Source organism: Acomys minous (assembly GCF_964271855.1).
Source record: "Acomys minous genome assembly, chromosome: 14".
Lineage (NCBI taxonomy): Eukaryota > Metazoa > Chordata > Mammalia > Rodentia > Muridae > Acomys > Acomys minous.
In genome coordinates, this window is record NC_140496.1 from 111812008 (window position 1) to 111837396 (window position 25389).

Sequence of the window (25389 nt, forward strand, 5' to 3'; positions counted from 1 at the left end):
CCGGTAGTTTCCTTTGACATGCAAAGTTTTTTAAATATTCGTTTCCATTTGTCAAGTCAGGCTATTCCTTGGGCAGCTGGAGTCCTGTTTGGAAACCTTGCCTGTGCCGGCATCTTGAAATGCTTTCCCCATGTTTTCAGTTTTTCACATTTTAAGATCTTTGATCCATTTTCAGTTGATTTTTGTTAGTGAAATTTATCAGTCTAAATTCTTATTTTGCCAGCACTGTTTGAGTCTTAGAATTCCCAGTTTCACAAAACAAATGATAAAGGATACAAATGGCTACATATGTCCTGACCACAATAGAAAGCACCAGTATCCCACTCTCATATGTAGATAGGTATCCCAAACTAAAAATCAATAAAGAGCCTTAAAAACTGCCTAATGCAACAGACCCATGGTATTTAGCAGATATATACGTAATATTCCAACTAACAGATGGAGAGTGCACATTCATCTCAGCGGCAAATCAAACCTTCTCTGAAACCGATCACATTACAGATCACAAAGCAAACTTCAACAAATCAAAATAAAAAAATATTATTTGCCTCTTATCAGCCAGTGGTGGAATAAGCTAGAACTCAAGAGTAACTGAAACCTTGGAAAATACAGGAGTACTTAGAGTCTGAGCAACACACCTCTGCATGAATAGCAGGTCATTGAAGAAAATTTTAAATTTCTAGGATCAATGAAAATGGTAGTAATTTTTGCAGTAACCTCTGGAATACAGCCAAGCTTCTATGAAAAGGAAAATTTATATCTATAAGTGCCTACATTAAAAGAAAGATTAAAAAGAACTCAAATAAATCACCCAATAGTAAACTTTTAGGTTTTAGGAATTAAAAAAAAAAACAAAAACAAAAAACAGAGGCCAAGTTCAAATGCTTTAGATGTCAAGAAATAATAAAGTTGAGAGAGAAATTAATAAGCTAGAGTCTGAAAGACAATATGTAAAATTTATTAAACAGTTTATTTTTAAAAAGAAATTAACAAGACTGGCAAAATCTTAACTAAAACAAAGAAAGAGAAAGCTTGAACTAATAAAATTAGAAATAAGAGGAACTTCAGTAGACTCCAGTGAAATCAAGATCATTAGGGAATATATCAAACATTATATTTTAGTGAGTTGGCAAACTTGAAAGGAATGGATGAATTTAAAGGAACACATAAGAAGTTAAAACCAAGATATAAGTAATATATACCGATCCATAACCCTTACCTAACCTAACCGGTGTCCCCAGAAGGCAGCTAACAAGAAGAAGGGACAGTTTGTTATCATCTCTAAAGGAATAAATTCTAACAGCACTCTGAAAGCATTCACAAATGGAACCTTCCCAAACTGAGCTTCTGATAAAATTGGAAGCAGAGAACCTAGGTCTGAACTCCCGAGTCACAACTGAGAGGTAATAAACAACAAATTAAGCCAGGGTGTTTGTTGTATCTGCTGACATGGAGCCAGCAACACTGACAGCAGCATGAGGAGGTTATTGGTGATCTGAATGGAAGCTGCACCACCGGAGTGACAGGCTGCAGTCCCATCAGGCTTGTCCGACGGAGCAAGTGTGAAGCAAGCAAATGGGGCTGCCACAGAAGGCTCTTTGGGGAGATCTTTGGAACAGAACATAAACAGGCTTTTTTTTTTTTTTATGATCAGGATTGTAGTCTTTTTCTTTTTTCTTTCATTATTTATGTTTTTAATTTGCTCACTTTACCTTCTGACTGTAGGCCTCTCCATTGTTGCCTCCTGGTCACACCCTCTCTCCCTCATACCCGCCCCTCCCCCTCCTAGTCTTCAGAAAGGGAGAGGCTCCTTCCCTACCCTCTGGCCTCAGCCTATCAAGTCCCATCTGGAGTGCGTGCATCCTCTTTCTCTGGCCACCCCTCCAGGAGGAAGCAATCAACAAGTGGGCACCAGAGTTCATGACAGAGGTAGCCCCTACTCCCCATATTATGGGACCCATAAGGAGGCTGTGCTGCCTATCGACTACATCTGAGCAGGGGGTCTGGGTCCTCACCGTGCATGGTCCTTGGTTGGTGCATCAGTCTCTGCAGCCGACCTCTCTCCCAGATTATTTGGCTCCATTGGTCTCCATGTAGAGCTCCTGTCCCCTCCAGGGCCTTCTGTGCCTGAACTTTTCCATAAGACTCTCTGATCTCCACCCCAAAGTTTGCATGCCAGTCTCAGCTTCTGCTTGGATTACCTGCTTGGTAGAATCTTTCAGAGGACTGGTATGGTAGGCCCTCATCCTGTTACTTTTCATTAACTGCTTCTGGTGTCTGTTCTATTTGCCCTTATGAATGAGAAGTAAGCATCCTCCCCGGGTCCTCCTTGTTATTTAGCTCCTTTAGGTCTGTGTATGATAGTGTGGCTATCCTATATTATGTGGCTAATATCTGCTTATAAGTGAGTATACACCATGCATATCTTTCTGGGTCAGTGTTACCTAAATCAAGATGATCTTTTCTAGTTCCATCCACTTGCCTGCAAATTTCAAGATTTACTTGTTTTAAATAACTGAGTGGTAAACACTTAAAGAAATGCTCGACCTCCTTAGTCATCAGAGAAACGTAAATCAAAACGACATTGAGATTCCATCTTACACCCATCAGAATGGCTAAGATCAATAACTCAACTGGCACCACATGCTGGCGAGGATGTGGAGAGAGAGAGGAACACTCTTTCATAGCTGGTGGGAATGCAAACTAGTACAACCACTTTGGAAAGCTATCTGGTGCTTTCTCAGAAAAATGGGGATAGGGCTTCCTCAAGACCCAGCTATTCCACTTCTTGGAATATACCCAGAAGATGCACACAACAGGGACATATGCTCAACCATGTTCATAGCTGCCTTATTCATAATAGCTAGAACATGGAAACAGCCTACGGGTCCCTCAGTAGAATGGATAAAGAAACTGTGGTACATTTACACTATGGAATACTACTCAGCTATTAAAAACAAGGAATTTCTGAAATTTGTGGACAAATGGATTGAACTAGAAATTATCATAATGAGTGAGTTCACCCAGAAGCAAAAAGAGTCAAATGGTATATGCTCACTTATATTGAGACACTAGTCCAAGGGGTACGTCCCTATGAAAAACTTTACCTACCAGGAAAGTGGGTCAGAGGGGAGGACATTCTATTGAGACTTTAGGTGTGAGAAGCCTTCGAGAATGAGGAAATAGAAGGATTCAGAGGGTCTTGGAAAACTATAGGCGGGTCTGGGCCCTGGGATCCTCCTCAAACTATGGCACCAGCCAAGGAAAATATACGCAGTAAACTTCGAACCCCTATCCAGTATAGCCGATGGGCAGGACATTCTTCACCATTAAGTGGAGAAGGAAATCTGACTTTCACACAAACTCTGGTGCCCCATATTGGACCATGTCCCTTGGACTGGGGAGGCCTGGTGGCACTCAGAGGAAGGATAATAGGTCACCAAGAAGAGACTCGATACCCTATGAGCATATACAGGGGGAGGAGGTCCCCCTCAGTCACAGACATAGGGGAAGGGAGTAGGGAGGGAAATGGGAGGGAGGGAGGAAGGGAGGATACAAGGGATGGGCTAACAATTGAGATGTAATATGAATAAACTAATAAAAATTAAAAAAAAATAACTGAGTAGTGTTCCATTGTGTAACTGTACCACAATTTCTTTATCCATTCTTCCCTTGAAGGACATCTAGTTGGTTTCCAGATTCTGGCTACTACAAATAAAACTGCTATAGTTGAGCACATGTTGTGTGGTGGAGCATCTTTTAAGTATATGCCCAGGAGTGATATAGCTGGGTCTTGAGGTAGCACTATTACCAATTTTCTGAGAAAGCTCCAGATTTATTTCCAAAGTGGATTTCCAAGTTTGTACTCCCAATGAGAGTACAATGGGAGAGTGTTCCCCTTTCTCCACATCCTCACCAGCATGTTCTGTTACTTGAGTTTTTGATCTTAGCCATTATAATGGCTAAGGTAGAATCTTACAGTTGTTTGACTTGCATTTCCCTGATTTCTAGGGATGTTGAACATTTCTTTAAGTGTTTCTCAGCCATTCGCTATTCCTCTGTTGAGAATTCTCTGTTTAGTTCTGTACCCCCTTTTTAATTGGATTATTTGGTTTGATGGTGTTTAATTTCTTGAGTTCCTTATATATTTTGGGTATTAGTCCTCTGTCAGATGTAGAGATGGTGTAGAGCTTTTCCCAGTCTATAGGCTGTCATTTCGTTTTGTTGACAGCATCCTTTGCCTTCCAGAAACTTTTCAGTTTCATTTTAATTTTTAAAATTAATTTATTCAGATTACATCACAATTGTTTCTTCCTCACTTGTATCCACCCATTCCTCCCTCCCTCCCGCTTTCACCCTATTCCTCCCACCCCAGGTCTGTGACTGAGGGTTCGTTGTAGTTTTAATGACAAATTTTTATTTGACTTTAAAAAAAAAAAGAAATAATTTCCTATGTCTAAAAGTATGTTTATATAAGAATTAACTTATTTTTTTCTGGATGTTTGCTTTGCCTTCTAGATTTAGCACAGCTAGATAAAATTAATATTTAACAACTAGCTAAGGACAGCATCTGGTGACCTAATGTTAATCTCAATATTGAAAGCACCATAAAAGATTAGAGCTTACAAATGATGGCAGTGTGAATTACTCCATTTATCAAGACCTTCTTCCACAAAGAGATGCTGTCATCTGAGCAGAGCTCCACATTCTTCTCTGTTCTTATAATAAGTAGATGATGTCCCTAGACCTCCTATGATACTGATTTTCTTATGCAGCAGCTCTCCTTGAAAAGTGACCAGAAGGTTGGACCCTGGGTTGAACCAAGAGTGCATTGAAACATAACATGACTTGTATTCTAGCAATTGCAAGATCAGCTTGATGCCACCTGGGTGGAACTTGATGTGTGCCACATATTTTTTTTCTATAAAAAGAAGGAACATGATTTTTCAGTTTCAGGAATTTCATTTTTTGGAAGCTAGAGGCTCATGGATTTTCAGATAAATTGTATTTTTGATATAAAACATATTCTATTATCATCAAACAAAAATTAATTTGGTACAAGACAGTAATATTAAGAAGCTAAAAGGGACAAAGTAGGAGGAAGGGGGAGAAATCAAAGGGCCAAAGACAACTTTTTATGTCTCAGGATCTGTGCAGCACATCATATAAATCTTCATATTTTCACAATAGTCCATTAAGGCATTAGGGCATTATGAAAACAACAAGCAGTGTTTTGCAGCTAGTTACTGTCACATGTGTTGTGATATAGAATAGAACTCTTCACGTGCCTCTCTAAACTTAAAAAACTACCAAAATGTTTTGTTTCTACTATTAAAAAATGGCGTCTTTTTCTCAGGAGCAATGTCTCCGTATCAGAACACATTGAGGACTTCCCTTTTACAAGGAGCAACCTAGGCACAGATCCAAGATGGCGATGTTGATCACACATCCTAGGAAAGAATTAAGAAACACAAAACACCAGTGCTTCTTATTCCCAGGTGAGAAGTGTCCACACTATGTGTAGCACGGGTGGGTCTGGCCTTGGGCTACACAGCTAATTCACAGAAAAGTCCCTGGGTCCCTGCAAGCATGTGTGCAGTCTCTAAAGTCTAGCCATTTGCCTGCATGCACATGGCACCTATGCTTGGGTATAAGACTGAATTGAAGATTACAAAACACCAATGTTTTTCTAGCCCATGGTCTAGAACACAGTTGGATCTGCCCTTAGGTCACAGGACCAATCCAAACTTCCCAGGTCCACGCAGGCACAAGCCTAGGCTCCAAGTCTAGCAGCATGTCTGATGGGACAGGCAGCATCTGAGCTCTGTGTCTCAGACAACTGTAGGCTACAAAATACCAGGCCCTGGTCTTCTAGCCCAGAGGTGACCTCAGAGTCTGGAACACAAGTGCATCTGATGTCAGGACATCTGTCCAATCCACAGAAAGTTCATGGGTCTACATAGGCAGGCACATGAACTCCAAAGTCTAGCCACATGCCTAGTGGGGTGCATAGGACCTGAACTCTGAGTTTCAGAGAGAACTGTGGAATACAAAACAACAGTGTCTAAGTCACTATGCTGAGAGGAGCCACCATGGTGTGGAACAGAAGTAGATTTGACCTCAGGACACCTGGCTGGTTCATGCAAAGTCCCAGGGTCTGACCTCAGTGTCTGACCTAATCTACCTGAAGAATTCCCTGATCCCCACAGGTGAGGGTTCTCAGCCTATAGCTAGTCACCTACAAGTTCCTCTCAATGGCCAGTGAAGGACACCAGAAACTACCACCCAATGACAGAGACAGCAAGATAAGTATAGGCCAGCATAAAAAACACAAACAACAAAAGCCAAAACAATATGGCATCCCCAGAGCCCAGTTATCCCAAAGAAATAGCTGTAAAAACTCTAACACAACTAAAACACAAGAAAATGACTTCAAATCTTTCCTAATGAAGATGATAAGGGAGGAAATGAATAAACTCTGTACACAAATACAATAAATGTACATAACAAAGAAAAAATATTAAGAGTGGAAAGAGGGAAAGGCCAAGTAACATACAATGGCAAACCTATGAGAATCACACCCCACTTTTCAGCAGAGACCATAAAAGCGAGAAGGATCTGGGCTGATAGGTGTCTTGCAAACCCCATGAGACCACGGATGCCAGTCCAGACTATTATAGCCAGCAAAACTTTCAATAGCCATAGATGGAAAAAACAAGATATTCCATGACAAAAACAAATTTAAACAGTACCTATCCACAAATCCAGTCCCACAGAAGGTACTAGAAGGAAAACTCCAACCCAAGGAAGCTAACTACATCCAGGAAAGTGCAGGAATAGATAACTCCACTTTATCAAAACAAAAATTAGACAAGCATACAAATACAGTACTACAACCAACATCAAAATAAAAGGACCTAACAGTTACTGGTTATTAATCTTTCTCAACATTAATGGTCTTAACTCTCTAGTAAAGAGACACAGACTAACAGAATAGGACCCAACCTTCTGCTGCATACAAGAAGCACACCTCATCCACAAAGATAGACACTACCTGAGAGTAAAGGGCTGGGAGAAGGTCTTCTAAGCAAATGAACACAAGAAGCAGGGTGGAGTAGCCATTCTGATATCTAATAAAGTATTCTTTCAACTAAAATTAACCAAAAGAGACGAGGAAGGACATTACATATTCATCAAAGGAAAACATAACCAAGGTTACATCACAATTCTGAACATTTATGCCCCAAATACAAAGGCATCCACATTTGTAAAAGAAACATTAATAAAGCTTAAACCACACATGAATCCACACACATTAATACTGGGAGACTTCAACACCCCTCTCTCACCAAAGGATAAGTCAATAAAACAGAAGCTAAACTGAGAAATAATGACACTAGCAGATGTGATCAATCAAATGGACCTAACATATATCTATAGAACTTTCCACCCAAACACAAAAGAGTATACTTTCTTCTCAGAACCTCATGGAATCTTCTCTAAAATTGACCATATTGTAGGTCACAAAGTAAGCATCAACAGATACTAGAAGATTGAAATAATGTCCTGTATCCTATCAGACCACCATGGACTCAAAAGCTGGACCTCAAGAACAACAGAAATAACAAAAAGCCAACAAGGGGTAACATAAATCTCTGGGGAAGATAATACACAGGCGCGTGCGTGCGCACACACACACACACACACACACACACACACACACACACACACACACCATGTGAGAGCTTCTTCAGTTATAGTAATACCTTTCTTAACTACATATGAAGCATACATAATCAATATATGTAGTTTACACCAGAAAGCAACATGGCTTAAGTATGAAATATATCTACCGATATATCGAGCATCATTAGTCCTGTGTAGTTGATGGCTTACTCTAGGCTTCCATCAATCAACTTGCTTAACTGGTGACTTTCAGGCTTAACCTTACATCATAGTCTCTAATAGAGCTTTTTAAAGTACAGATCACTACTGTCCAATGAGATATTTAATTCAGCAAGTTTGGCCACCAGCCTTTGAATCTACACATCTATTGGGTTCTTGGGTGATTCACATGCTGCTGGCTTAGATGCCAAAACTTAAGAACCACTACTTCAGATAGGCGTTAAAGTCTTTCCCAAGCCATGTGGAATGGCTGGATCATTATGCAGCACTTAGAAGGCTGAGGCAAGAGGGAAATCTGGGTTACCTAGTGAGACTTTATAAACACAAATTTTTCTATAGAGAACCAGGTAACTAACTTTGGCTTTGTTCTTTGGAGCATTTGGCCTGACTCAGGACTGCTTGAATCTTACTGCACAGCCCAAAGTAGTTCTGCAGAACATCTGAACAAATATGTGATGCCCATCTTTCCATAAGGCCGTATGGACGGAAACAATCATCAGGATAGACAGCATAGTATACTGCAGTTGAGCAACTACTAGCCTTTATAATTCACTAAAAGGGCACTCATGAAATCACTGTTTATGGTAACTAGCAACTCTCTGGGAACCATCTATTAATGTGTCCACATATCTTCTGAGGTCTTAAGTAAGATTTCTAGACCTGTACCATAGACAAACATGAAGTATTGTACCAGAATCTTTCCTATAGACTTAGTAACAGAAATAATACTTAAAATCAAGGATATTCATAAGTATTTTTGGCTGAATAGCATCTTCACTTTCACGTTTTAGTTTTTATTTAATATTGTTTATAGGATTAAAAGACATAAATCCACCATGTAAAAGATCACTCTAGAGACATAAAAGCTACTACAAAACGGTATCTAATGGTTTCACTACACAACACTCTGAGTATTTCACTTGCTGAGCATGCAGGCAGCGCATTTGATCCTTACCCACACTTCAAACCACTTCAAAACGCAAATCTATTGTGCTATCTATGTCTGTGGAGCTCAGCATTAACTCTACAGTTAAAACATGTAAATTCTTAAAATATGACAAAATTCAGATTAATGTTTGTCATAATGTAACATAATTTATTATGTTTAAAAATAACTGTATCCAAATACCACAAGGGAAGTGAATATAATGAGTTATCTTACACACTTCCAATGCAAATATCATGTCAAAAGTCTCCAACAATCTGTTAAATGCTACAGAATATAAATATTTAAATGAAGTCTTAGAGATGACTACACATTCTAATACAAAATAATTTGAGGCTGGATTAAAGTGATTTTACAGTGTCATATAGTATCTATCTTTCAAAACATTTTACTAAATTCCATTAAATCAAACATTTCAGTTTGACAAATAGGTCTACATTTACCCTCAGGCATTTAATTCTCTAGTAACACAGTGTTTTTCAAAGAGTGTGGCATTTTAAGAAAGAAAAAGATGTTCAAGAGAGAATTGTAGTGCAAAGGAAACTGTAAAATGCTGATTTTAAAGCACATTTTATATGGTTCTTTACATTAGGACATTGGTATGTATAGTGTATAGAGATCTTGAAAGATTTAGAGTACCGTGTGGACTTTTCTTTTCTTGTTTAAAACAAAATCTAAGTGCCATGGGAAGTTTTTGGGTTTTTTTGTTTATTTGCTTGTTTTCTGAATTATCTTTATTCTGTCAGTTGCAGGGAGGGCTGGGAATTGAAACTAGAGTTTTATTCATCCACACAAGTGATCTGTTAACAAGCAATGCCTCGGTCTTCCATATCTATTCATACATTGGATAATTACATGCAAATTATCCATTTGAGATAAGTAAATACAGAAACATAATAAGCTCCACAGATACCACAAAGAGAAGGCAGACATTAACATCTGTAGCAGTGTCAACTGTCTTGTCTTCTGAAGATCTGTGACAACCATGGGAGGTTCTTAAAGTGCCGGAGAAACACTCATGGGAAAACAGAACTCACAAAACTTGTAATTTTTTTTTTGTAATTTTAAAAAAAGGCCAGCTTAACATATATTTATTACTTCTCTAATTTGCCTGAGCTTTTAAATGTGAACATGTGAACCTATTTTTTGTTTGTTTGTTTGTTTGTTTTGTTTTGTTTTCATCATAATTCTACATAGAACATGGTTAGTCTGATTAGACTTACACTCCTCCTCAGGCCTCTTCCGAAGTGCGGCACGAGCCTCCTTGCAAGGACTTCGCTGATATTGTGGGGGATTCCGTCCCCGTATTAGGCTCTCCATCCTGTTAGAGAAAGACCAAGAGTATTTTAATACCCAAATCTTGATTGGTAATGGAAATATCAAATTCAAATTTAAATACTGACATAAGCCTTGACTCTCACACCACTGAGAGTATCCAACAAATAAGATGCCAAGGGAGCGTGGAGCACGGTAAGCTGGAGAATTCTTGGCATTTATAAGTCTTTTGACTTAATACATATGGTGCTAGAGAGACATCTCAGTAATTCCAGTGCTTGCCTTATAAGTAAAAGAACTGGAATTTGATATTCATAAACTATGTAAAAATACCAGGTGAGGTGTCATGTTCTGGTAATCCCAGTGCTGTGGAGGCACTCAGGTGGATTCCCGGGGTTTGCTGGATAGCCAATACAACCTACTCAACAACTTTCAGGACAGAAACCCTATTTTAAAAACACCAAGTTGCCTAAACAATGAAAGTTGAGTTTGTCTTCTGGCATCCATATGGATGTGTACATATATGTACACACACACACACACACACACACACACACACACACACACACACACCTACCACCACCACCACCACCACCACCACCACACACCACTATGTGGACAAAACTCATGTACAGTATAGTAAGAGACTGTTGAGGCTGAATGTTTGTGTCTTGCCACAATATAAAGGCATTTGGAAGTAATTAGATTTAGAATTAGATTTAGAGGATGTTAAAAGGGTGAGATCCTCATAGTGGGATCACTGTCCTCCTAAAATCGGGAGAAAGAGCAGAGAGCTCTTTTTCTTCCACACAAGACCAGACATTAGGAAGAAGGCCTTGCCTAAAAGCAAATCTACCAGCACCACAACTTGGGTTTCCCAGCTTTAAAACCATGAGTTGTGTATGTCTATTATTTAACTACACAGTCTATGATAATTTATTAAACATCTCAATATATCCAATGAGAAGTTATTAAAAAGGGATAATTGAAAGTAAACACATTTATAAAAAAATCATCTTTTAGGAAGAAAGAATGTGTACTGAACATTTTAAAGATAGTTTTCAGGAATAGACTCGCTGCTTCTTTCCATGATACTGAGTGAATCTAAAAGGATTCTTTTATTATTATTTCTCTTGTTTTTATTATTATTATTATTATTATTATTATTATTATTAATTCCCATGTACACATACTAATGTGCTTGTGGTCATGTCTGTAAAGCATAAAAAATGCTTCTTACATGCAATTATGACTTGACTCTTAGTTCCATTTGAAGTTTAGTTTAGGTGAGAAAAACTACTGCTCTTGACATAATGATGGTACCATGGCAAAACCCCAAGAGGGATTTGAAGGAGTTAAGATATAATTTGTTCTAATAGTGTATGTGTGGAAGAGAGTCATAACTTTTGTCATGCTGGTTAAATATGCAAAGTAAACTTAATATGTTTTCTAGTTTCTAACTCTTGAATCAATTCATTATACAATTTTGATAATATAGTTTAATAAATGTATGAATTTCTATGATGGTCTAATGATAATTTAAGTAAACATTGACTTGTCTTTATGAATTCAATATACAAAAATAGAGTAATTGCAACCTGAATATGCAAATGTCTCCATAGTTTTGTATAAGTATTTTTTTTCTAATGCAGGGGATTGAATGATGGGCTTGTTCTTCCACTGATCCATATTTTCAGCCCTCAAATAGTCAAACAAAATCAGTTTGATTTATCATAATTAAATTCTGATATGAGATGAGAAGTTATCCAGGTTAGAAATATATGTAAACCACTCAAGAAAATGATTGCTTTAAAAATATTTCTAATATGTAAGAGAAGTATATTCTCACCCAGCCTTGGTGGGGATAGGTGAGGTGCTTCCAAGACTCAGGAATTTTGCCCTTGGATGGTTGTAATTGGCATCCAAGGACCCAGTGTCCCAAGGCTGCATTTTGGAAATACCAAACATATTTCAGAAGAAACACAATGTTTGTAGTAAAGGGTGGATGAGCCAGGGTGGGCTTCATGCTGACTGCTGGCTGTGGGGCCCAGTTTAATATCTTATCTTTCAGAGATGGCATCATGGAAACTTGCTCACACCATCTGTGTTTTAGTTTTTCATCAGTAAAGTGATGGCCACTTCTACTACTTTTTTGTGCGAGGATTAGATACCTAGGCATAGATGAGGTGGTTTGTGATATGTCACAGGCAACAGGGCAGGTGAAGGAATGGTTATGGATCATAATCTTGGCATAGAAATGAAAATATAAAGTAACTCCTTTGTGTCCATTGTGCTAGTAAAAATGTTGAAACTGCCCTTTATTCAATAAAGCAAAGAAACTTTTGGCTTTGTAGGGGAAATATGTGAGGAAACAAATATTTTAGTCATTGTGGAAACAAAAAGCACCCACATCCACTGGACACATGTAAATTAAACTGTTCTGAGATTCTGCTTTACACCAGTCAGAAGGACCACCATAGAAATGCAGACAATAGCAAATGCTGGAAAGAATGTGAGGAAAGGAACCTTTAATCATCATTGGCTTGAGTGCAGACTGGAAAAGCCTCAGTGGAAATCAGTGTGTATGAGGGAGGTCCTCAAAAAACTAAAATTAGAGCTCCCGTAAGGCCCAGCTGTATGCATACCCATATCATTATTATTCACAATAGTCAGGAAATGGAGTCAGACCAGACGATCATAACTGATGAATAGATTATAGGAATTTGGTTCATATACACAATGGAATTTCATTTAGCTGTAAAATAATGAACTTCACTGGAAGAAGGATGAAACAAATTATATTATGTATACCTTCTTAGCTTTTAATTTTTATACAAATATATTCATTTGGGAGTAAGAAATAATAGTGATCAGGAAATTAGAAAGGGCCCCTGGGAAGAAGAGGGAAAGGGATGGGCAGGTGTTAGAACACACGTGATAAGAGTGGGATTGGAATACTGGGACCAGAGAGGCCCAAGGCCAGGAATATATATAGATAGATAGAGAGAGAGAATCTATGAAGACCATGTATAAACAAAAAGAAAAAAAGAAACACATACACACAGACACAAAAACTGCCAGTTTTCAGAGATGAAAATACTAATATAGCAAACTTCCATTAACAAACTCAATTTAAGAGCTCACAAATGATAATATAAGAAACTTGGATAAATAAAAATGCCCTGTTATCCAAATCATATTGTCTAAATGGTTAAATACCCTATTATTTTTCTGAGAGTTTAGACATTTCAAAATTTAGCACTGCTCTCTGACCATGGGATTAATTTTGTAGTTGGGGAACACCACAACACGAGGAACCATATTAAAGGACTGCAGCATTAGTAAGGTTGAGACCCACTATAGGTTAAAACAGCAATAGCAATAGTTCATAGAAAACTAAACAAATTACAAATTAGGAATAAAAATGAAAGCACAGCTGATTATACAGATAAAAAGATAATTGTTATATTATAGTTAGATATAACAGTGGACAGACCTTTATATCCTCAAGGGAAAGAAAAAATGAAATAAAAATGCATAGTGCTAACATACTATGAACATTAATTTTTAATGCCCTTAAAATGTCAACCCCCTGAACTTCCAAGTCTCCTTTTTTAGCTTTGAATTCAAGGAAGAGTTGATGGTGCAATGGAAATGGTCTTAGTTTGTCAGTGGTAATTTTTTTTTAGAGCAGTTGAATCCAAATCACAGTAATGTAATTCCCAAGCATGGGTAGACTCCCAGAGAATGCACATGCAAAGTATAACTTAGCGCTTATATGGATCCAAAGTGAATTATACATGGCAACATAGAAACAACCAGTACCCAATTATCTTGGCTAAGTATGTTGAAGTGACCTACATTAAAAACAAAGTTTAAAAGGAAGATCACTATGAAGAGAATGAATTTCACTCAAATAAACTACTAGAAAAAGTAAAATTCCTAGACCAGAAATACAGGCAAAAAAGGCTGTAGTTTTGGAGCTGAGTCAGGTGTTTGGTGAAAGATAGCAGTAATTTCTCAAAGAACAAGAGTCATCGATGGTTTCAGAGAGGAAAGTTTAATATTTCTGTATCATGTACCTTGAGAGCCAGGAAACGTGATGGTACGTTTCCCCCAATATTCAAAATTGATTTTCAGGACTCTGAGGTTTTTGAAGACTTTATCTGACTATTTTACCTTAACTTAATTTGTGCTTGTGTGGTATATGTATGTGTCCATATGTTCACAAATACTTACAGGTAAACATGCATACGTGTCAGTGGAGGGCAGAGGCCAGCATTTGAGATCGTCCATGATTGTGTACCAATTCAAGCTTTGAGGCAGAGCTTTTCACTGAAGCTGGGTTAGGCTAAACTTACTGGCCAAGGAGCTCCAGCAAACTATCTCTATATGTCCTGAAGGCTGTCTCTGTGTGAATATGTTTTTACTTTGGTTCTTGGGATTTGAACTCAGGTGCTCATGCTTACGTGCTAGAAACTTTACCAACTGAACTATTTCTTCAGCTCCATGCTTTTTTTTTTTAAATAGAATTCAAAATTGATGTGCACCATTAAAATGTGTTGAAAGGAAGCAAGTGCTGGAATGAGAACCGCATATAACTTTCTCTGCAGATGTAGCAAACAAATGCTTTCTAAAAAAAAAACCTGAGATGAACGTCGGTTTTTGTTTTTAACCAACAGGGAAAAATCAAGGTCCTCAAACTCACAGATATTGGGTCTTGCATAATTTTTTTCTTTATTTTTTAGAAAATGTTTTGGATTTTTTTTATTCATCTAGGTACTAGTAGTCTAGTGGAATGATGCTGGCTTTATGAATGTGTCTTGGGTAGTACAAATTGGGTAGTACAAGAGATAGAAAATCTTCTTTAGTGAAGTTCTTATAAAATGACTGATTAACTTGTGAGATTTAGAAACATTCCCGGCCACTAATTCATAAAAGATCATATATATACACACACACACATATATATATGATATATGCCACAGTTTATGTTTCATCTATATGTAATAATTGGGGTTTCATGTTTGTAATGGTTGGTATTTATGAGTGGGATGCCAAAAATCATCAAAGCACAGACTCCTCCCCTTCAGAGGAGCTGCAATGGTCTGACTTTCTTCCCCAGCCATCTTCTGGATCTCCTGTCTCAGAATCTTACACATTCATCACACCATAGAGTTGGGCAGAACTCATATCTTCAGAGCTTGGCCAAGCCCATTGAAAATGGTGCATTTATTTTAAAATATTTAGTGAATGAACAAATGGCATTTGATACAGATATTTTTTCTAAGACAGGGCTAATGTGTCTGTGGCTATACTTGTATTTGGTCTCATAACAATTTGGTCTCTATGGCTAATGTGTTAGAGCAAGGTCAAGGCTCACACTTAGACTTCCTGCTCCTTGCAGATCTCCCCACTTGAACAGAGCTGGCAGATGAAGTTCTTTGCTCTCATTCGCATTGAGTCGCCTTACTGAGCCTTCTGTTTCAGAGAAGCAAATACTACCATATATGGTAACTTCTTAGACATAGAAGAATTACATGCTGGGGGACTATAAAATATGCACTTTTGAAGGAAAATGGATGTGGTTGGCTCAAAGAATAAATGCCATCTTTTGGAAGTACAACAAAATCAATAACACACTATCTATCTATCTTATCTATCTATGTGAATATAACATATTCTAACATCCCAGAATATAAATTACATCAGTCTTTATAGTAAGGTATATGAAGAGTCACTTCTGCCTTCAACCCACTCTCCTTTTGTGAAGAATTTCTGGTACCAAAGCCCAGTAGTCAGTCTCTGACTGAGAACTCCTAGAATGACATCCTGGAGTTTTCTCTAGATTTTTGTACGTGGTAATGACAACTCACAACAACGATACTTTATATTTTTTCACCTTGGGTAACCCAGCCAACGCTCTGATAGCCATGAGCAAAGGGCAACACCATGATCCCAATCACACTGATAATTTCTAGGGCTTTTCAAATCATACACTACTTTAAGCTTAGTATTTTATACTAACATGAGGAAATAGAACATGTGGTATACTTTACTGGAGAAATAATAATAACAATGACTCATTTATTAAAAATAATAGGTTTCTGGGAAAACCTGAACTGAATACCCATTTAAGATTCAGTGAATATTACAGCACCTCAACTCTGATGGACTTTGCATGATTTTTTATAAATTCCAGGAAGAATAACAATAAATCCGATCCAAACCAAACCAAACTAAACCAAACCAAACCCAACTAAACCAAACCAAACCAAACCAAGCCAAAAATCCCCAAAACTTATGCCTAACATTATCCTAATGTTTTTTGGTATCACTAGGAAACACCAGGCACACAGTAATTTCACCTCCAGCTTCTGTGCCTGTCATTTCTTTCTTAGTTCTTTCCCAGGAGAAGGAAGAACTCGCTCTTCTAGCCACTGACTATTGACTTTCTTGAGAAAGGTAAACATATTTTCCACTAAAGAAATGTCAAAGTTTCCCTGCTCATCTTTGTTCCCTTGAGACCTTTTAAGATGTGAGTTGCGTTTTTTCTGTAATTCTCTGAGAACTTCTGTTTCTCTCAATCGTTACAATTGCCCGTGTGGTTTTGTGTGTGACCACCTATAACTTCTCCTGATCTCTCCTTTTCTTCTCTCATGTTTGATCCCATGTTATCTATGCTCAGTAGGCTGAACATGCACAAATACGACCGACTCTTGTCTTAGGCCTTTACCTTTGTAGTATCCTTTCTCTGGAACCCCAACCCTATCCATTTTGTTCAGTGTTACACTTTCAATGGTGCGTCTTCCACAGGCCACCCTCCATCCGCCCCTCCTTGTAGCTTCTTGGTCTTCTCCAGAACGCTCTTATTTTCATTTTGATTTAAGCATATATCGATTTCTGACAGACATATTTGTGAGGCAGGAACTATTGAGGACTTGCTTATCTTGTCTTGGCAGGATTTGGCTGTTGGCCTTACTCTGCCTGCATCAAAGACTGCTCATTTTTAGGCAGAATTCTGTCTGTGGCAGAAATGAGGACATTTTGCCCCAGTGGCTGGTTTGACACATTTGAAGCCATCTCCATGAGGAGGTTCTTTGATTCTCACCATCTTCTTTGAAGTAGGCTGGGTGTTACTAGGAGTTAACCTGTCTTATTGTCAAAGAATCTTTAAAATCATAAAAACATCATTAAATGTCATATTCTGTAGATCTCTGAGGTTTTTGAAGATGTTATCTAATTATTTTACTTTATCTGTATGTAGAGTCATAGCCGTCTGTTAAACCTAGGTTGTATATTCTTGTGATAAATATATACTAGGAATTGACATGACCATGATTTGATCAACTAACAATTAACTTGTATTATTTTATTATCATAAACAGCCTGCAATACCACTTTCAAAGCATTTGAAGTAATCTTTGTGTTATAATTGAGTTGTATGGGAACAATACTTCATATTAGAGTAGACATATATATAATGTGCGTGAAGAATAATCTTAAATTTGAATTCTATCCCAATCTATCAAAATGAAACTTCTTTTGCCTCAATATGCAAAATTCTATACCAATGAATTAAAAATAATCTTGTGAGTAACAATTAAGGCCTTAAGTTGAAGAGTAGATTCACTAATCTCCTTTTTGTCTTATCATCCCTATATATTTCTATATTCCTCCTTCTTTCTTTTCCACCCCTATCTCCAAACCCAAGAAAGAAAGATAAAGGAAAAGAGAGACATCCCTGAGTCTAAGCTTTTTTTTCTCTCTTAATAAGACCAATAATAACTTAAAAACAACTCCCAATGAAAATAAACATCTATAGTTGAAGAAAGCAACAAAAAACCTACCTAACCAACCCCCCTAGGGAAATGGGGTGTCGTTCTCTTGTGGTTTCGTCCAACTGATTTGGAACTGCTTCACAAATATATCTGTCAGATATATTGGGCCAGAAGGCTGAAGATGATGGTCCAACTTTATAGAGAGTTTTGGGTGACTGTTCAGTCATCAAACTATCATTTTTTCATTTTGGAAGCTGCTAACTTGCACTTCCTGTTTACTCAGGTAATTAATTTTATTCCTTCTCAAGTCTCTGATGGGGTTGAAGACCGGATTGTTTAGTTTTACAATTAAGCTTAGTTGTTTAGGGGTTAAGATGTTTTTAGGTCTAGATAGATGTTTTAAGTTGACAGAGATGAGATTTGATAGATATTGATTTAGATTCATAATTTTACATGCACCAATATAGGAAAGATGTTTTCTTCAAAGTTGTTAAGTATAAGTAGCCAAAACACTATGAATGTAACATTTATATAATTCCTGATTGTTTTGTCATTCTTCTTGCTGTATGTAGTTTATTGTGTATATGTGTAATAATATAAATGTACATGTAAAATAAGAAAAAATTATCCAAGTGAAATCTAAAAAGGAAAAATGTTTATCAATTTCTAGCATCATCTTTATTCTCCTTCAGTTCATAATTTTTTTTTGTTGACTAGAAAAGTCCAAATGTGCTTCAGAAATGAGTGTGCAACAATGTGATACTGCTTTTGTTTCCTTTAACAAATGAGAGAATGTGAATATTTTCCAAAATTGACGGTGAATTTATTTTTCCTATTGCTTTGTTTTATTTTGCTTATCTAATGTGATGATATATTGTTAAATATTTTATCTACATGAGTGTTTGCCTACAGGTATGTCTGTGCACCATATACATCCAGTGCTAAGGAGGTGAGAAACGGATATTAGATCCTTTGGAACCAGAGTGACAGGTGGTTGTGAACTGTGTGTGAGTTGCTGTAAATGGAATCCGGGTCCTCTATGAGAGCAGCAAACACTCTTTACCACTGAGCTTCCTTTATGGCCCCTTGTTTTTTATTTTAAATACATGTTAAATCAGTTTTAATAATATTTTTGTATTTATGATTATTGACACTAATTTGGATTCATATTTTCTAAATTATTTTGCTTTCTGTTTTCTATTTCACTTTTCTTCCATTTTCTGAGCTAAGCTTTCTTTTCCACTTTATTGTTTTGCTCTTGTACTTTCTTTTCATGCCCAGATAAACTTATATATTTAATATATACTTACTATCCCTTACTGATTTATCTATTTTTAAAACTTTTTTTTTTTTTTTTTTTTTTTTTTTAGTTTTGAAGATATTTGAAAAGTCTCTTTAGATTGAGTCAGGAGATTTTTAAATGAGCACAGTTGTTGATCTGAAGTGTCTACATTTTGAACCTCTTAAATTGATTTTGTGAGCTGAATCAAGGATGGGCAGTTGCACCTGAGAGCCCAGTGGATGTGATGCTTCTGGCATTGCTGCTGGCTCCCTGGTTACGGCTTCAATGCTAGTTGCTTACATCTGGTCTGACCTCTGCTTTTCTCCTTTTAGACACAGAGGAAGCAGCTTCCTGTTCCTGGGTAGTTGAGGTTCTGCTAGAGATTTCTCTTTGTTGCAACTCTTATGTACTTCCTGATTTTCCAGTTATATCAGGACCCTCTTCATAAACAGTCCTATGTCTGACTGATCAACTGCTCTTATTAACTAACTAGAATTCATGGATTAGTCAGTCATTTTGTGTAAAATGATTATGCTTTCAGTTTTTCAAATTATTCCTAATAAACTCAGGAATATTCTTCACTCTCAGTAAATCAGTAACACAGAAGTGCTGGTGAGACCTAATCTGAGGTTTATAACCAGCCACGGATCTCTTGTCTTTATGGAGCACTGTGGTTTTGTCGCTGCACATTTATTCTATTGCTTCCCTCCCCCTGTGTCTATTCGTCTCCTTGCTCCTCATCTTCTCGCTATGACTGTAGTGTAATGCGCCATGACGACATCTGCTTTTTAGTTTTCCTTTGCACTGCTGCTGCTGTTAGTTGTCAAGGGCACTTATCAACATTTAACCAGCCTCTAGGATGGAAAGGGTTACCGTACAATAGGAAAGCTTTGGAAAAAGTCCACTCTATATTGGGAGGAATGTTTGAACTATAAATTGTGTTAGATAAACTGGGCAAGTGTGTGTTTCTAGGAAAGTTAAGCAACACATGGATGACTTGACAAAATATTTTAACATACTATTTTTCGTTTCTATATTGCTGTCTACTAAAGCAACCAAATCTCACCTCCTGCAACTGTTCTTCTGGCTGTTACCGAACCACTAGCATGTTGAGGACAGACACATTAGCCTGTGAAAGGGTCTGTGTCTAGCACCCTAGGCATTACCTTCTCATTGCCTCTTCTGTTCTCTAGATCAACAGCTTAAAATTTCCACCATTTACACTTAAGAAATGAGGGAAAACACATTTTTCTTGAAGCTTTAATTTAGGCTTCTTTCTGGACTTAACATGTCCTTTCTCATAAAATGGTAGTATGAGGGCTGGATCTGAAACATTCCCCCAAGAGCTCACATGCTGAAAGCTTGAGTCCCATTGCTGTGGTTTTAAATGTGGGAACTGTGGAAGGTGGTGATGGGATGAGAAGGACTTTGACCTTACTGACAGCTTCATCCACTGATGGATTCACATTTTGGTGCCTAATTGGCAGGTGGAGGAAATGTGCTTCATTGGAAGAAGCAGGCACCCGACATGTATAGAAATGGTGTGCCTGGCACTGACCTCTCCTCTCTTCTATCCCCACCACATTCTATACACATTTTACACGCTACAACAAGCTGAAAAACTTCTTCCCAACTTTCCACGCCATAATCTTAAAAGCAACGGGCCAACCAAATACAGAAATCGAGGGAATGATAACATCTAATTTGGGGAGAAGCTACTGATAAAAATGTAATTATTAACCAACATGATAAGGAAGAGATTAAATACATACTTCATAATGGAGTTTATGTCCCCAAAAGCATGTTGGTATATAACAGGCATTCTGAGGTTAGTGGCTAAGTACACATTTCATAAGTAAAATCCCCAGCTGTAAATGCATGTAGGTGTGTTCAAACACCTAATACCTTACCAGACAATGAAGGAAACTGGAGAGCAGTCTATCTAGAAGCACCAAAAACGGTAAGTCTGTAATTTAAATCAAAGACTACTAGTGACCGAGCACATCCTAGTAACTGAGAGGAACCATGGACATTATAAGGCAAAATTCACATGAAGACATGGGGAAGAACCAAGTTCCCCTGGTAAATTCAACTCAGTTGTGGTGGAACCATAATAACAGAGAAATAACACACTTCCTGTTTCTGGAGTGTGCTCCATTTTACAGAAAACTCTCTCTCTTGTCATCCTCTCAGTAGTGTTATTCTACTGGGAAGTCTCTGGCTTCCCAGCAGCTATTTGGGGATGGTGGGGATACTGTCCTTCCTAAACCTTGATCCTAAGGTGGTGTTGTGTTCCACTCACCCTCACTATGCATGTGTGCATTAGGAAATTACAGAGGGAGGCAAACAGATGCCCTTGTAAGATAATCTACATCCAGTGAGCGATATGTAGCTGACGGACAACTCAGAGGGCAAATTAAGTAGAAACTCTACTAAAATCTTTATCTTGTTGGTGGGAAATATCCCAAATAATCAGATAACATATCTCTCATTTGATAGAGAGCTGCCTTATAAGTGCAGGTTCTTGAACGTAAAAATGATTGCCTATTGAAAATAATGCAAAGACATAACATCTCGTGTTACTACTGGTTTGTGCATTCCAGTTGAAGTCCAACTGTAGCCATCCATGAGAAGACCTCTGAACAGACTCTTCTGAGCTGCACTGTACTCTGTCAAAACTGCTATGTGGGAGTGTAAGGACTGGTGCTTCAGAATGTAGTTGCTTTGGGAAATAAGACCTTTAAGAAAAGTGATCAAAGCAATCTGAAGTATAATTGATGGGTGTACTTATGGGAAGAGAAGATTTTCACGTAAAGTAATACCAGGACCATGCTTACAAAAAGAGAATAAGCAGGCTACCAAGATGAGACTTGATAGCCTATGACCATATAGTGGGGGAGGAGGTCCCCTCAATCACAGTCATAGGGGAGGGGAATAGGGTGAAAATGGGAGGGAGGGAGGAGTGGGAGGATACAAGTGATGAAATAACAATTGAGTTGTAATCTGAATAAATTAATTAAGTAATAAAAAAGAAATTAAAAAAAGAGAGACTGTGTGAGGCCACAGGAGGAACCTCTAAGCCAAGGAGAGACCTCAGTAGACATAACGCCTGTTAGATGGGACTTGGATTTCCAGCCTGCAGAAAGGAAAAAAAGGAATTTCTGTTGTCTGAACATACTCAATATTGTTATAACAGCTCTAGAAAAATACAGTATGATTCTTTGCTAATGGTTTTTATCTTATTTTGTGCTATTGGTGACTTACTGTTTCCTGAAATTCTATGGTCTGATCACAGCCAAGAAGAGGAGCCATTTTCTGAGCTTGCGTCTGTCACTTTGAACTGAATAGGAGACAGAGTGATGCCCCAACTCTTCATAGAAAATAGAGATTCTGCTCAACTCTTAACCTCTTATATGGCTTCAGAATTTTAGATTGCTCTTAAATCACCCCCTGTGAATGAAGGCTTGATTTAAGTATTGCACTGGCTGATTGTTTCTTCAAGTATCCAGAGCAATAATCATCAAAGGGAGTAAAGTAGATTATTTATTGTCTTACTCAGTGTTACAGTGCTGTGATGAAACACCACAAGCAGGGCAACTCTTATAAAGAAAGACATTTATTTGAGGCTTGCTTACAGTTTCAGAAGTTTTGTCCATTATTAGCATAGTAGGAAGCATGGCAGCACACTGGCAGACATGGTGCTGAGAAGGAGCCAAGAGTTCTACATCTGAATCCACAGACATCAGGAAAGGACTCACTGCGCCTACCTTGGGCTTTTGGAACCTCAAAGACCACCCCCAATGGTAAACTTTCTCCAACAAGGTTGTGCCTACTACTAGTGCCATTCCATGGAATTCATATTTATGAGCTTATAGGGCCATTCTTATTCAAATCAATATATTTATTCTGAAAAAAAGGTGAAATATTGATATATAGTATCCATTGCAGGGCTAGAAAATCCATGTTATTTGTACTGTATCCATTTATTAAGATGCCTGAACTATCTGAATTAACAGTTTATGCAAAGAAACCAATAATAAATTTAAAAAATCCTGAAGTCCCACAACAATAATCCTTGTTATGAAACTCACATAAACACCTGACTAGAAAGTACAAATTCACTTAGTGCTCAGTAAGCACTCATGAAACCTGAGATAATTCACTCTATTATCCTCCAGATTTATAATGACTTTTGAAATGAAGGAAAGCTTAAATTATAACTACCATATTTTGTTAACAAAAACAGGGGAAATGATGTAACATGGTTAGTAAAATACCCATCAAACACTATCCAATACAATATTCCAGTTTCAATTAATAAGCTATTAATCAACATTTATTCAAAATTCCTGATTGTATGAATTAAACATATCATTAACTTTTCAGCTCCCCTGTGAAGGTCCTTAGTAATTTATGGTTAGCCGTTTGCAGAGTATGAAACACCTTCTTCTATCACAGCTAAATAATGATGAAATTGGAATTGGAATCCAGGCCATCTCGCTCCACAACCTACATTGCTAACCAACTGAGCTGCACTACCTTTCTCCAAACTAGACTTTACCACTTTATACAATGCATGTATGTCAACTTGCTTAATCCTCGAAAGCTACTGTATGAGGTAACAACCTCCCCCTCCCCCCCTTTGAGGAAAACACCATTTTCCAATAATGTATGAAGAACAAAATTACTGTAGCACGTTTGGTGAGGGCAGCATCCTTAACTTAATAATCCATGTGGATGATGGCCTATGGAACTGTGATTCTGGGCACTATCTGAACTTAATCAGACCCTCAGCTCCTCAAGAGCAGAAATGAAACCATATTCACTACTGTAGCCTCAATGTCAATCAAAGTGGTTCAAGCAAATTAAAAATAGCAAAAGACCCAAGCAGGCATCCCTCAAAAGAAAATACGCAAATGTAAGGGAATTAGAAAATCCTTAAATGTCACTATCCAGCAGGTAAATTAGAACCCAACGTGGTGAGATATCGCTTTCCTTGGTAAGAATGGCTATGGCCAAAATGACTAATTGAGATGTTCACCCTGTGGTACCAAATGAGACATTTTCTTCAGTCCTAGCACAGGATAATAGCAAGAACACTGAATTTCAACCTGCAGTATCTCCTTGTATTTAATCCCATTTTCCCAAACACCACTTTTCTACCATCTCTAAACAATAATATTTTTCTAATTAAAGATGCTATACACCAAATAAAAAGACTAAGGATAACAGACGGAGGAGTGTGTGCAGGAAATAGAGTCCTCTGGCAAGATGGCTCAGTGGTTAGAGGTGTTTGCTGCCAAGCATGGTAACCTGAGTTCCATCCATGAGAACTATGGGGCCGAAGGGGAGACTTGACACAGAAAAGTTGTCTGTCCTCCACAGGTGTACTGTAGTGTTCCCTCTACCCTCCACTGATTAAATAGAAAAACCCACAGAAAATGAAATCAGAACTTTAAAGAAAGATCTTCACTCTGCTCACCCAGAATGTAGTGCAACAATGGTCAACAGTCGCAAAATGGGGAAAAAAGAAAAAAAGAAAAGAAAAGAAAAAAGAAAAAGGTGTCCCTGGGCTTCCTAATGGATATTGTTGAATTTCAAAGTGTCAGTTAAGGCCAGAGTTAAGTTGGGCATATTTAATACAAAAAGGGAAGTAGCCAGTTTATTGTAGCATTGTTTATATCTCAAGGTTTGATCATTATTTTTCTAGTTAAAAAAATACATCTACTTGTCCATGTTTACACCATTTCTATGAATATTTAATATAAATTTAGTAGTCACTTATTACATCTTTTATAAGTAGGATGTCCACTTATTTACAAGGTACCTGCACTGTAACAAGGACTCAGTTCAAATAACTCTTTATCTGGCCAATATGCAAGCGGATCTACTGTGGTCTAATTGGAAATGTATGATCTGTCACATCCCTGTGCCTGGTCACACGTTTCTGTTTATGACTCCTGGTTTCAAGCTGCTGGCATGATGGCTTTACTCACAGAAAGCAGTGCTTTACTTATAAAGTATACCTTAAATCATTTTCAGATTTTAGTTTGCAAATGAAAGATGAAATATCCCTCATTTATCAGCCAATGTACATGAAAATGTCTGAATATTTTTGTCAGTCTTCATATAATTTGAAGATGTTGCTAGATGCCTTACATAACTTTTTTCTTTAATAGCTTCAGATGTGTTCTGGCAAA

At 37.6% G+C, this 25389-nt stretch overlaps 1 protein-coding gene and 1 long non-coding RNA gene across 18 annotated transcripts in view; one reads left to right on the plus strand and one right to left on the minus strand.

Moving 5' to 3' along the window:
• LRRC7 (leucine rich repeat containing 7) overlaps positions 1-25389 on the minus strand; it is a 474653-nt gene that overhangs the window by 358688 nt on the left and 90576 nt on the right. For all 14 annotated transcript variants that reach the window (XM_084757043.1, XM_084757042.1, XM_084757040.1 and 11 more), the window contains exon 2: positions 10075-10172. In XM_084757043.1, coding sequence (XP_084613169.1) covers positions 10075-10172 — 98 coding nt within the window. The remainder of the gene's footprint in view (positions 1-10074; positions 10173-25389) is intronic.
• Positions 1-25389, plus strand: part of LOC311583466 — a 45611-nt gene that overhangs the window by 10603 nt on the left and 9619 nt on the right. For 2 of the 4 annotated variants that reach the window (XR_014774527.1, XR_014774528.1), the window contains exon 3: positions 5357-5498. This is a non-coding gene — a long non-coding RNA (uncharacterized lncRNA). Of the gene's footprint in view, positions 1-5356; positions 5499-10086; positions 10203-15533; positions 15605-25389 lie in introns of those variants that run through there. The other 2 variants (XR_014774529.1, XR_014774530.1) reach the window with 2 other exon arrangements.